At 52.1% G+C, this 13,998-nt stretch overlaps 1 protein-coding gene across 1 annotated transcript; it reads left to right on the top strand.

The window, feature by feature from the left end:
- The first annotated feature begins 2,608 nt into the window (after positions 1-2,608).
- LOC141576345 (melanoma-associated antigen 10-like) lies at positions 2,609-4,379 on the top strand. Its single transcript, XM_074359276.1, has 2 exons — positions 2,609-2,865; positions 2,940-4,379. The coding sequence occupies exon 2, from the start codon at positions 3,018-3,020 to the stop codon at positions 3,816-3,818; it is 801 nt and encodes a 266-aa protein (XP_074215377.1). The 5' UTR covers positions 2,609-2,865; positions 2,940-3,017; the 3' UTR covers positions 3,819-4,379.
- The last annotated feature ends 9,619 nt before the right edge of the window (positions 4,380-13,998 follow it).

Consider the following 13,998-nt stretch of genomic DNA (forward strand, 5'->3'; position numbering starts at 1 on the left):
AGGGACCCTAAGAACGCAAATCGGCCCCGCGCGGGAATCCTGGGGGCCCCCGGACGGGGCTGTCAGGCTGAGCAGTCCCCGGCCCCCACCTCCTCAGCGAACTCGGGGAGTCAGAGGCTGGGTCTGAGAGACGCAGTCTCAGGAGGGCAGAGGGTGGCTCCCAGATCCTGTCAGGAGTCCAGGTGAGGACACAGGAGCCTGAGGACCCCAGGGAATCCACCTCCGGCACCCCCACCCGCCCCCGACAGCCCTGGGAGACTCCAGGGCACTGGGTCCGGATGTCACGTGCACTGATGCCCCACCCTTGCGAGGTGAGAGAGGTGAGCGCCTGGGTGAGGGAGGCCGGCTTCAGGTCTGCACTGGGAAGGAGCCCAGCGCTGCCAGGAGTCAAGGTAAAACCGTGTGAGGGGACTTGGGGGGCGGGGGCAGGCATACAGGTCGGTTTTGCGGTCACCCCTGGGAGACCCCAGGCAGGGTTGCGAGGATCAGATCCCCACCCCCTCATCCCCACTCCCTTCTCGGGGGTCCTGCCTGGGGAGGGTCTGAGTACAATGGGATCAAACTCAGGTGGGCAGAGGGAGGGGCCCAGGCCCAGCCTGGAGCCCAGGTGGGGAGCAGAGGGAGGGCTGCGGGATCCCCGGGGAATCCATCTCAGCCCCTGGCGTCCACAGTCCTGGGAAGCCCTGGGCCTGTTGGCCTGATGTGCGTCCACAGACTCCCCTGGGGGTGTCAGGGCAGTGAGGGCCTTGGTGTGAGGGTGTGGGCTCGGGTCAACAAGGGGGCGTCCCAGGACCCTCCAGGGCTGAAGCTGAGGACGCTGAGGGAGGACAGAAGGAGCCCCACAGATCCCCGCCCCTGCTGTCAGCCCTGGGAGGGCCTGGGTGGGATGAGCACTCGTGGGGTCCTGACTTCCTGACATCCGGGTCTCGGAGGGACTGGGGTCCTGGGATGAGGGGCGGGGCCTCGGGTGGTCCAAGGGGAGGCCAGTGCTGCCTGAGTGAAAGTGAGGACCCTGAGGGAGAACAGGGGATCCCGCACCCCGGGACAGTGTTGGTCCTTGGAGACCTTAGGGCAGGGTGACCAGCGGCGGCATTTCCTGACATCCGGGTCTCACAGGGTCTGGGGTCCTGGGATGAGGGGTGGGGCTTCGAGGGTTCCAAGGGGAGGCTACATACCGCCTGAGTCAAAGTGAGGACCCCGAGGGAGAACGGATGGATCCTGCACCCCGGGACAGCGTTGGACCTTGGAGGCCTTGGGGCAGGGTGACCACCGGTGGCATTTCCTGACATCCGGGTCTCAGAGGGACTAGGGTCCTGATATGACGGGCGGGGCCTCGGGTTGCCAGAAGGTAGACCACATGCTGCCTGAGTCAAAGTGAGGACCCTGAGGGAGGAAGGAAGGGCCCCGGAACCCAGAAAACAGACCATCCACAGACAGGGAACCTTACTATCAGCTGCCCGGAGGCCCGAGGGCAGGACAGGCCCACGTGTCGTGTCATGACTGCGGCACCCTGGTCTCAGAGAGACCGGGGACTTTGTGTGAGATGGGGGGACCCTCAGATATTCAGAGGAGAGAATCCGATGTCCCACTGGGAGTGAAGGCGACGACTGCGAGCGAGCAGTGAGGGACCCTGGACCCTAAAACATAATGAGTCCTGGGAAGCCATAGGTCGGAATAACCAGAGGCGGCATTTCCTGACATCCGGGTCTCACAGGGACTGGGGTCCTGGGATGAGGGGCGGGGCCACGGGTGGGCAGAGGGGAGACGACATGCCGCCTGAGTGACGACGCTGAGGGAGAACTGAGGGGACCCGGGATCCAGAAGATAGGCCACCCCACAGAAAGGCGCCCTTGCTATCAGCTGCCCGGAGGCCCGAGGGGAGGACAGGCCCACGAGGTTTGTCCTGACTTCCGCATCCGGGTCTCAGAGAGACTGGGGACATAGAGAAAGGGAGGCGGGGGGCTCAGGTCTGCGGAGGAGAGAATCTCAGGGCCGCCTGGGAGTGAAGGTGACGACCGCGAGTTAGCACTCAGGGACCCTGCACCCCAGAAGAGAGTCAGTCCTGGGAGGCCATAGGGCGGGAGGACCTCAGGCAGCAGTTCCTGAAATGCGGGTCTCAGAGGGACTGGCGTCCTGGTATGACGGGCGGGGCCTCAGGTGGGCTGAGAGGGGAATCTCAACTCCTGCCAAGAGTCAAGGTGAGGACCCCGAGGGAGGAGTGAGGGGACCCGAGACCCCAGAACAGGGGGACGCAACCGATCCTGCCCCTGCTGGCAGCCCTGGGAGGCCCCCAGGCAGGATGAGCACACGTGGTGCGTCCTGACTTCCGCATCCAGGTCTCAGAGAGACCTCGGACTGATTATAAGGAGGGCCCCTCAGGTGGTTGGAGAGCCGAATCCCAGGTCCCGCTTGGAGTCACGGTGAGGACCCTGAGCTAGCGCGGAGAGGGCCTCCCGTGCTAGAAGAGTGGGAACCTGCCAGAGCCCAGGCCTCCTGCCACCACGCGGGTCCAGGGCTGTGCCACAGTGTAGACCCGAGGTCTCCCCTCCTTTCTCTTCCAGGGTCTCCAGACACCGGGATGTGAAAGCCTAGGTCTGAGACACGTGTCCTCGGGTCACAGAGCACAGGAGGCCGGCAGTGCCGGGTGAGGTGTGGGCCCTGAGTGTGTACCCGGGGGCTCCCGGAACAGACGGGAACCCACAAGGCCAACGTCCACTCCACACACCCCCTGTCGCCCCCAGAACCTCGGGCTGGTGCCGGCAGCACCCTGAGGAGTTGCCTCACTTCCCCCGTCAGGTTCACAGACGACCGTCCACCAGGAGGAGAGCCCCTGTGAGGCCGAGGGCACCCCTGAAGAGGAGACCTGTAAGTCGCCTTTGTCAGAGCCCCTCAGGGTGGGTTTCTCAGCCCAGCCTGCTGACACACCCTCTCTCCCCCAGGCCCTTGGGTCTCCATTTGTCACCCCTTCCCTCGCTCCTCTCGGCTGCCCGACACCACTCATCGTGCCCCCCGTTGAGATGAGTGAGCTCCGCAAGGCTGCGGAAGACCTTCAGGACCCCAGAGACTCCCGGGGCCTCATGGATGTTCAGCAGATGGAGGCTGAGCAGGAGGGGGGCGCATCCCCCTGGTCCTCCTCCTCCTCAGTCTCCTCTTCCTACTCTGCCTGTGCCGTGTCCCTGCTCCATGATGCACAGCCTTCGATGGTGACTGACCTGGTGGGCTTCCTGCTCCTCAAGTATCACAGGAAGCAGCCGACCACCAGGGCAGAAATGCTGAGTATCTTCCTCAGAGAATACCAGCACCACTTCCCTGCGGTCTTCAGCCAGGCCTCTGAGTACATGCAGCTGGTCTTTGGGGTGGATGTGAAGGAGGTGGATCCCGGGGGCCACTGGTATGTCCTGGTCCCCACCCTGGGCCTCACCTGTGATGGGATGCTGGGCGATGGGCAGAGCATGCCCAAGAACGGCCTCCTGGTGATGCTCCTTTGCATGATCCACCTGGAGGGAGAGCGCCTCCCTGAGGAGGAGGTGTGGGGAGCACTGAGCAAGCTGGGGCTGCGTGCTGGGAGGGAGCACTTCATCTACGGGGAGCCCAGGGAGCTCATCACCAAAGCGTGGGTGCAGGAGGGGTACCTGGAGTACCGGCAGGTGGCCAACAGCGATCCCGCTCGCTTCGAGTTCCTGTGGGGCCCCCGGGCCCACGCGGAGATCAGCAAGTTGCAAGTCCTGGAGCATGTACACAGGGCCAGTAGACGGGGTCCCAGTTCCTTCCCATCCCTGTCAGATGAGGCTGCTAGCGATGAGGAAGAGGAGGCCTGAGCCAGACTTGCAGCCGGGCTCCTCCAGGCCCCTGTCCAGCAGCTTCTCCTGCCGGGCAGGAAGGGAGTCCATCCTTCACTCTGTGTTTGCAGAGCGAGCGGTCAGCCTTGGAAGGAGTGAGGGCCCGGGCCAGCTCGGGGGGCACGGCGTACAGCATCTCTGGGCTCCTCCCGTCCTTTATGGTGACGTGGAAATTGATCTTTGTTTCCTGTAGGTGTTTTTCAGTGCTGTTCCTATTAATAGAAGATTTAATAAGCTTCAGTATCTAACTTTGTGAATGACATTGATCACAACGTGTGTGTGCTTATCCAGTTCAAACACAACAGTTTTCCTCTTCTGTAAAGGAGACTGAAATCTCTCTCTTTTTTTTTTTTTTTTTTTCCTGTCATCCTGGATGACATAATATGGAATTGCAATTAGAATTGTTCGGGAAATGTGAGAGTAATTAGCAATAATATAGATGAGGGAAGATTTAGAACAATAAAAGTAAAAATATTAACTCGCTTCTTATCCCTTCTTGTTTGTCATTTTATACGTGTAATATCCCTATGTTTAATTGGATTTCCACGGGTTATTTAAGAAAGTAGGAGAAAATCAGTCTGAATCAATAGGATCCCCGCTCACCGTCTCACTTCATCCGCACACATTCACCGAGCCTCTGCTCTTCTCTTTGGGAAGCTGGGGTTGGGGGCGGGGGTCCTTCTGTGGGAGGTGATGGTAATGAAGCTGGGTGGTGGCGGCAGGCAGACGTGCAGACGGCACTTTTAGTGGTGAGAGGAACGTGTCAGGTGGGAGGTTGCTGTGAGCAGTCCCTCTGGGATCGTGGATACATCTCCTGGGCGAGAGGGGAAGATGCACTTTGTTCAGGGATGCTTAGAGACCTGGTTATCCTGCCTGAGCTGCTAGGACACTCAGAATGCTCCGACTGCAGGGAGGAGTGGCGTTTGATGTGGCTCCCAGTGTACTCCGTCCTGGCGTATATAGTTGAAGAGCTTTGGTAACCGCCCCAAACGCGGGGTAGGATTTACTGGGGTGTGTTCTTGGAAACGGTCTGCTGGACACTTACACTGATGGCTCAGCTCCCCTCGATGGTCAGACTCCAAAGCCATAGGTGCGGAATGGTCCTGGAATTCGCAGGGAGGGAACGCCCGCCGAGGCTGAATACAAAACAGCTCAGAATCCTCCTTGGAGATGAAAGATGGTTCTTGGTGGGTATTCTAGCCTGATTTGTAAAGAGAAACTAGTTAACCATCCTTCCTCTGTGTCTAGTCTGCTGCCTGCCGCACAGGAAGGTCCTGGCTTTCAGGGTCCCTGATGCCACCTGAGCAGGTGCTCGGGCACTTCCGGTCCCGTGGAGGGCTGCTGAGTTTCCGAGGCTGAGCCTGTGTCCTGGCTTCAGGGCCAGAGAGCACGTTGCCAGCCCGCCGGCCTTGTGGGCGTTACTGCAGAGGGCAGGGCAGGAACGTGCTGTGGAGTAAGCCAGAAAGAGAAAGAAAAATACCATATGAGGTTGCTCGTATATGGAATCTAAAAAAAGAACATAAATTCAAAACAGAAACAGACTCATAGACATAGAATACATACTTGTGGTTGCCAAGGGGGCGGGGGGTGGGAAGGGACAGACTGGGATTTCAAAATTTGTAGATCTTGACAGGCATATATAGCATAGATAAACAAGATTATACTGTATAGCGCAGGGAAATATATGCAAGATCTTGTGGCAGCTCACAGCGAAAAAAAATGTGACAATGAATATATGTGTGTTCATGTATAACTGAAAAATTGTGCTCTACACTGGAATTTGACACAATATTGTAAAATGACTAGAACTCAATAAAAAATATGGAAAAATTCCCAAACAATTAACAAAAGGACAATAAGAATCTACTGATTGATAACCTCTTTAATTGTGCAAGAACTAAATACTCCAATCATAGACATAGACTGGCTGAATGGCTACAAAAGAAGGCTCATGTATATATGCTGCCTACAAGAGGCTCAACTGAGATCTAAAGACATACATAGATTAAAAGTGAGGGGATTGAAAATGTTATTCCATGCAAATGGAAATAAAAACTAAGCCAGGGTAGCAATACTTGTATCAGACAAAACAGAATTTAAAACAAAGACTGTAACAAGACACAAAGAATTACAAAGTGATGAAGGGATCCATCCAAAAAGAAGATATAACATTATAAGTATATGTGCACCCAACACAGGAGCACCTAAATACAGAAAGCAATTATTAACAGACATGAAGAGAAAAATCGGCAGTAACACAATAATGGTAGGAGACTGGAACACCCCACTTCTATGAATGAATCGATCATCCAGACAAAAAAATCCATGTGGAAACACTGGCCTTAATGACACTTCAGACCTGATGGACTTTATATATCTATGTTATAAATAACTGTATGTGTATTTACACACACACACACACACACAGACACACACACACAGACACACACACACACACACACACACACACACACTTCATCCCAAAGCAGCAGAATAGATATTCTTTCAAAGTGTGCATGGAACATTCCCAGGATACATTACAAGCTAGATCACAAAAAAAGTCTCAGCAAACTTAAGAAGATTGAAATCACATCAAGCAACTTTTCCCATCACAGTTCTTTGAGACTAGAAGTCATATACAAATAAACCCCTGCAAAACCCACAGACTGGTGGAGGCTAAACAATATGCTATTGAACAGCCAGTGGGTCACTGAAGAAATCAGAGAGGAAATCAAAAATACCTGGAGGTAAATGAAAATGAAAACACAACCATCCAAAATCTATGGGACTGTAAGAGCAGACGCAGCTTTTGCAAGCATGTTCATAACAATGCACTTCTAAGGTAGATGGGTTAATGAAGTTGCCATCTGCTGTAACTTGCAGTGTGGAGAGTCAAAGATTTCGAACCTTTGAGTGACTTTTTTCTATTCTCTGATAGACATCTCTGGTGTATACTGGGCAAGACATAGATTGTCAGAAATCGTTAGAGTCTGGGGCACTTTTGTCTTACTGAGAAATAATTGACATACCTCACCATCACCCTTCTAAAGTGTACAGTTCAGAGCGGCTTTTAGGAACTGCACACATTTTTGTATCCATCACTGCTATCTAATTCCAGAACATTTTCATCATTCCGATTTGACTCTATAAATTTTACAAAAATCTTAGAGAACCAAAATCACAAAGATTTTCTCTTATGGTTTCTTCTATAAGCATTCTAGTTTTCATCCATACAGTTAAGCCTATCTTCATTTTTGAGGTGTGGGTTGAGATCTCTGGTTTTTGTTTCTCAGTGTTTTACACACACACACACACACACACACACACGCACATACGTACACACACATCTCACACACACACACACAGACACACATACATGTCCAATTATTCTAGCATAATTGGATTGCTTTGCAACTTTTGTTAGTTCTATTCTGGACTTTCTGTTATGTTCATTTGGCCCATTTGACTGGCCCTTTGCTAATAACACTAGGGACTGGCCAAGTATGGCTAATAGTCCAAACTCCTTCTGCCACCTATTTCTGTAAGCAAAGTTCATATTGGAACACAGCAATGCCTCTTCATTTACACGTTACCTATGCCTGTTTCTGCACTACAACAGCAGAGTTGAATAGTTGCAACAGAAGCTATATGACACACAAAATCTACCAAAACCACATGAAAAGATTGCATCCCCTGTTATGTAGTAAAGTCTTCACATTAAATTGTGTGGGACCTTTGATACTGATACTCTCTTTTCATAGTTGTTTAGACTATTCTAGTTCTTTGACTTTACATAAAGACGTTACTCATAATACATTTGGGAATCAGACATTTATATTTAGGAAAAAATCCTGCTGGAATTTAAAAAATATACTGTGGTAAAATTCATACAAAATTAACCCATTTAAAGTGAACACTTCAGTGGCATTTAGTTGTGCAACCAAGACATCTACCCATTTCCAAAACATTCCCATCACCCCAAATGGAAAATTCTTGCCCATTAAGCAGCTTCTCCCTGTCCCAAGCCCCTGGCAACTAGTAATCTAACTTCTGTCTCCATGGATTTCTCTAGTTTCAATATTTCTTACACATGGAATCATACAATATATGACCTTTTGTGTCTGCTTTATTTCACTTGGTATCATGTTTTTGAGGATATGACCATATCATAGCATATACCAGACTTCATTCCTTTTTATGGCTGGATATGATTCCACGGTACGTATGTATCTATATACACATACATATACATACATACATACATATAGATAGATATATAGCTATAGCTATAGATATAGATACATGACACAATTTGTTTATTCATTCCTCCACTGATGGACTTTTGGGCTGTTTCCACTTCTTGGCTCTTGTGAAGAGTTGCAATGAGCATGCGTGTACACGTACTTGTTTGAGTATCTAGTTTCAAGCCTTTTTGGTAGATACCTAAGAATGGAATTAAGGGGTCATATGTTCATTTCTACGTTTAGCTTTTGAAGAACTACCAAACTGTTTTCTTCCTGCTGGGATTTTCCTTGTGATCGTGATGATTCTATAGAACAACATGAGGATAATTAACATCGTGACAATATTGACTCATGATTCATGAAAACCACACATCTCTCTATTTATCTCTTTCTTGATGACTTTCATCAGTGTTTTGTGGTGTTCAGCATACATATCTCACACATATTTTGTTGGACTTATACTAAGGATTTCGTTCCACGTTTCTCAGTTCTTAGTTATAAGTGACATTGATCTTTTTTTCCAATTTTCAATTTTAAGAACAATGATAGTGTACAAAAATATATAATTAATATTTCTGTATTGTTCTCATGTCCAGTGACCTTGCTAAACGCACTTAGGAATTTTCTAGGCAGATGTTGATGTCATTTTCTAATAGGGACTGTTTTGTTTTTCCTTCTCCTATCTGTTTATCTTTTTTTTTCTTATACCTGCTTCATTACATTGGTCTAGACTTCCATGTCTTCTATGCCTCGAAAGAATTTGCTTAAGAATGTACACCCTGGGCTTTTGTAAGTCTTAGAAGGAAGTCATTCAGGCTTTTACTATTAAGTATGAGGTTAGCTGTAGGATTCGTTGTTTGTGTGTTTGTTTTGGTATTTGAATCAAGGCGTGAAAGCTGTATAAACATCCAGGCCAAAGTCACTCACACAGAAAAAGACCCAAATCAAATGAAAAACATAGTCAACATAGCAGTGAAATAAACAGACAGTCTGTCTTAGTCTGTTTGGGCTGCTGTGACAAATTATCATAGACTGCAGACCTTATAAAAGATAGGAATTTCTTTCTCACCGTCCTCGGGCTGGAAGTCCAAGTTCAGGGTGCCAGCATGGTTGGGTGAGGTCCCTCTTCAGGGTAATAGACTTTTCCTGGTATCTCCCGTGACAGAAAGGGTGAGGGACCTCTCTGAGTCCCTTTGATAAGGCACTAATCCCTTTCAGGAGGGTTCTTCCTTTGTGAAATTAATACTTCTCAAAGCTCAAAGGTCACACATCCTAGTACGATCACATCAGGCGTTAGAATTTTAGCATATGAATTCAGAGGGACATAAGACAGACCAGAGCACAGGCTGTGTTCAAGACGTGAACACTGAACATTATAAAAATACTTCCATGTGTAAATCCCTGTGTTAACAAATCCGCAGAGAAAAAAAGTTTTGATCAGGTCAACGGAGACAGAAAAGCCTTTGAAAGATATTCAGCACAAGTTCATGGTAGGAACTTTAGCAAGGTAAGATTGGAAGGTAAATTTCCTTTCCTACAGTTGGCAGCAAGCATACAGAAATGTGAAATGTTAGAAGCATTCTTGTCATGAACAGGTCCTAAAAAGATGTGATCACCTCCGATTTCTGAAGCTGCCCTGAAACGGAAAGCCAGAGCTATGGATATCAAAATAAATAAGAAATACATATATTGAAAAGAAAGAATGAATGTTCCTCGTCGCAACATGATGACGTATCTAAGCAGATTCAAAGGAATGGGCCCATGGAAGAGTCAAATGAATATGAGGTTTCAGAGGAATAGTGGATGGAAGATCACCACAGCAAAACCAAGAGCCTTGCCATACAAAAGCAATGACTATTTAGAACATGTAACAGAAAAATACCTCAATTTATAACTGCAATAAAAGTTAAATGTTAGCTAAAAAGAAGCCTAACAAATATGTATACAAGGTCTTGACGGAGGCGTTATACAAGTTTCCTGGTAGATTCAGGCTGAAGAGCTCCCCAAAAGAGCAGTATGCCATATCCACTGATGGGGAATAAACTGTTGTGACCGTATCAATTCCCCTTTTTCTTTTCTTTCTCTTTCTCTCTTTCTTTTCTTCTTTCTGTCTTTTTCCCCCCACAGATTTAGTGCTATAAGTTTATCTGCCAAGATGACAGTCAATCTTGAGATTTTGTCTTCCGTTTCCAAAATCAACCCCGGAAAAAATTACACGGGAGAATGAAATTAAGTGTGTGTGTGTGTGTGTGTGTGTGTGTGTCTGTGTGTGTTGGATAAAAGCAGATGGCAGGATGGGTAAGAGGAAAAGTTTAAACTTCTACCCTTGTTTCACTGTGAAAATTGGGAGAGAGCTCAGCATCTCTGGCCACAGAGGCCAGAAGCCATGGGGAAATATCAGGGCAGTGTGAAGGATGGGATGATTAAGGGCAGCGGAATTTGTGCTAATAACCACCTGAAATCACCTTAGTGGATGAGGCCTGTCCTTTTCAAAATTGACCATTTAAATAGCAGAGGAAGTCTGGACAAGAAACAAGAGTATGGAGCATCGGAGTGAATCAGGCAGCCTAAGAGTGGCTATGCTTTCCGGAAACTTGGTGAGATGTAAAATGTATTTCTGACTCTGAATGAGGCTTCAGAGAATGAAAATCAGTGCTCTGAACTATGAAATGTTAGATAACCTCGAAAGAGCAGGACGTCCCCAAGTCCGGCTGCTCAGCCGCTGCCTTTTAGAGGGAAACGTTTCCGAAGTCTGGCTGGCTGGTGCTTCTTCTCTGACCCTCCGCGGCGGTCAGGGGCGCTGCAGCTCCCCACCCAGCATGGAGTCTAGGACTCAGAGTCATTTTCTGCAAGGGGTGCATCTGAGACACAAGCTCAGAGCTGACAGGGAGGGAGCCGGCCCAACCAGCATTTCATCAAGGACCCAGGAGCCAAGTTAGGAACTTCAGGAGCGAGTAATGGGGAGGGGCATCTTCCCCAGGGGGTCCGAGGAATCCAGCCTGGACCTGATTTCAGCCCTGGGAGACCCCGAGGCATGGCGTCTGGATGTGATGTGCCCTGACTTCTGCCTGGGAGGTCTGAGAAAGGTACGGGCCTGGGTCTGGGAGGAGGCTCCAGACTGGCACAGAGGAAGCCCAGCCCTACAGGGAGTCAAGGTAGGGGCCTGAGGGAGGACGAAGGCCCCACAGGATCCGTCTCCGCCCTAGGGGATCCTGGCCAGGCTTCTCGGGGGACTAGGAGGAGGAGGGCCTGGTTCTCAGGGAAGGCAATTCAAGTGGGCAGAGGGAGGGCCCAGGGCCTGATAGGACCCAAGGTGAGCATGCGGATGGAGAAATGAGGGCGTGGGGTGGGGTGACCCAGAGAAACCTGCCCTGCTGAAAGCCCTAGGAGGCACATGGCAGCGAGCCCTGACTTCCGCATCCGGGTCTCAGAGGGAGGGGGGACTTAATTTAGAGAGGGGGACCTCAAGGGGGCAGAGCGGAGACTCGCAAGTCCTGCCAGGAGTCAAGGTGAGCACTCTGAGGGAGGACTGCGGTGACCCTGGACCCCAGAACAGAGTCTGTCCTGGGAGGCCATAGGGTGGAATGACCACAGGCACATTTCCTGACGTCCGGGCTCTCAGAGGCACTGGGGACCTGGTATGAGGGGCGGGGCCTCAGGTGGGCAGAGGAGAGACTACAAGCCACCGGAGTCAAAGTGAGGACCCAAAGGGAGGACTGCGGTGACCCTGGACCCCAGAACAGAGTCGGTCCCGGGAGGTCGTAGAGCGGGATCACCTCGGGCAGCGTTTCCTCACATCCGGGTCGCGTCTCAGAGCGAGCGGGGACCTGGTATGAGGGGCGGGGCCTCGGGTGCGCTGAGGGCAGAAACCCAGTTCCTGGCGGGAGTCACAATGAGGAACCTCAGGGAGGACTGCCGAGACCCTGGACACCGGAAGAGAGGGGACCCCACGATTTCTACCTCGGCAGGCCCCGGGTGGACGAGCACATGGCAGCGTGCCTGGACTTCCGCATCCGGGCCTCGGAGGGACTGGGGCGCTGGTATGGGGGGCGAAGCCTCAGGTCGGGAATGCGGAGCTGAGGGCCTGTCAGGACAGTAAGCAAGGACTGTGAGGGAGGACTGCGGGACCCTGGACCCCAGAACAGAGTCGGTCCTGGAAGGTCATAGGGCGGGATCACCCCAGGCCGCATTTCCTGACATCACGGTCTCGTCTCGGAGAGACGGGGGTCCTGGGATGAGGCGCGGGGCCTCAGGTGGGCAGAGGGGAGACCACATGCCGCCTGAGTCAAGGTGAGGACCCTGAGGGAAAACAGAGGGGACTCAGGGCCCCAGAAAAGAGGCCATCCCACATAAATGCGCCCCTACTTTCAGCCGTCCTGAGACCCCAGGGCAGAATGAGCCTGCTTAGAGGGTCCTGACTTCCGCTACCCGGTCTCAGAGAGACTGGGGACCGGGTGTAAGGGAAGAGGGGGGCTCAGGTCTGCGGAGGAGAGAATCTCAGGTCCCGCTGGGTGTGAAGGTGACGACAGCGAGGGAGCACTGAGGGACCCTGGACCCCAGAACAGAGTCAGTCCTGGGAGGCCATATGGCGGGATGCCCACAGGCGGCATTTCCTGACATCCGGGTCCGAGACTCAGAGGGACTGGGGTCCTTGTTGGAGGGGCGGGGCCTCAGGTCGGCCGAGGGGAAAATCCCAGGGCCGCCGGCAGTCAAGGTGAGGACCCCGAGGGAGGACTGAGGTGACCCTAGACCCCACAACGGAGTCTGTCCTGGGAGGCAGTAGGGTGGAATGACCACAGTCGCATTTCCCTGAACATCCCGTACTCAGAGAGACTGGGGACCTGGTATGAGGGGCGGGGCCTCAAGTGGGCTGAGCGGGGAATCCCGGTTCCTGGCGGGAGTCACAGTGAGGACCCTGAGGGAGGACTGAGGCCCAGGACTCCAGAAGAGAGGGGACCCCAAGATATCTACCCCAGCAGTCAGCCCTTGGAGGCCCCGGGCGGACGAGCACATGGCAGCGTGCCCTGACTTCCACAACTGGGCCTCAGAGGGACTGGGGACTGGGGACTGGGGCGCTGGTATGAGGAGCGAAGCCTCAGGTCGGAAATGCGAAGCTGAGGACCTGTCAGGACAGAACGCGAGGACTGTGAGGGAGGACTGCGGTAACCTTGGACCCTAGAACAGAGTCGGTCCTGGGACGTCATAGGTCGGGATCACCTTTGGCAGCATTTCTTGACATCCAGGCTTCAGAGAAACTGGACCAGATTTCAGGGGCGGGGCCTCAGGTGAGCTGAGGGGGGAATCCCAGTTCCTGCCGAGAGTCAAGGTGAGGTCGCGGAGGGAGGACTCAGGGGACCCTGGACCCCAGAAAAGAGTCAGTCCTGGGAGGTCATAGGGCAGGATGACCACAGGTGACATTTCCTGACATCCCAGTCTCTTAGAGAGTAGGGTCCTGGTATGAGGGGCGGGGCCTGCAGCGGGCAGAGGGGAGACTACATGCCGCCTGACTCAAATTGAGGTCCCTGAGGGAAGAGGGAGGGGACCCAAGATCCCAGAAAAGAGGCCATTCCACATAAATGTGCCCCTGCTGTCAGCCGTCTTGAGGGCCCAGGGCGGGATGAGCCCAATCGGAGTGTCCTGACTTCCGCAACTCGGTCAGAGAGACTCGGGACATAGTGTAAGGGGGGGTGGGGGAGGTCCTAGGTCTGTGGAAAAGAGAATCTGAGGTGCCAGTGGGAGTGAAGGAGACGACCGCGAGGGAGCACTGAGGGACCCTGGACCCCAGAACAGAGTCAGTCCTGGGAGGCCATAGGGTGGGATGACCTCAGGCAGCAGTTCCTGAAATGCGGGTCACAGAGGGACTGGCGTCCTGGTATGACGGGCGGGGCCTCAGGTGGGCTGAGAGGGGAATCCCA

The sequence above is a fragment of the Camelus bactrianus genome, chromosome X (assembly GCF_048773025.1).
Source record: "Camelus bactrianus isolate YW-2024 breed Bactrian camel chromosome X, ASM4877302v1, whole genome shotgun sequence".
Classification (NCBI taxonomy): domain Eukaryota; kingdom Metazoa; phylum Chordata; class Mammalia; order Artiodactyla; family Camelidae; genus Camelus; species Camelus bactrianus.

What these genes read in the sequence shown, in the direction of transcription:
- LOC141576345 (XM_074359276.1), top strand. Translation starts at nt 3,018, where the DNA reads ATGAGTGAGCTCCGCAAGGCTGCGGAAGACCTTCAGGACCCCAGAGAC.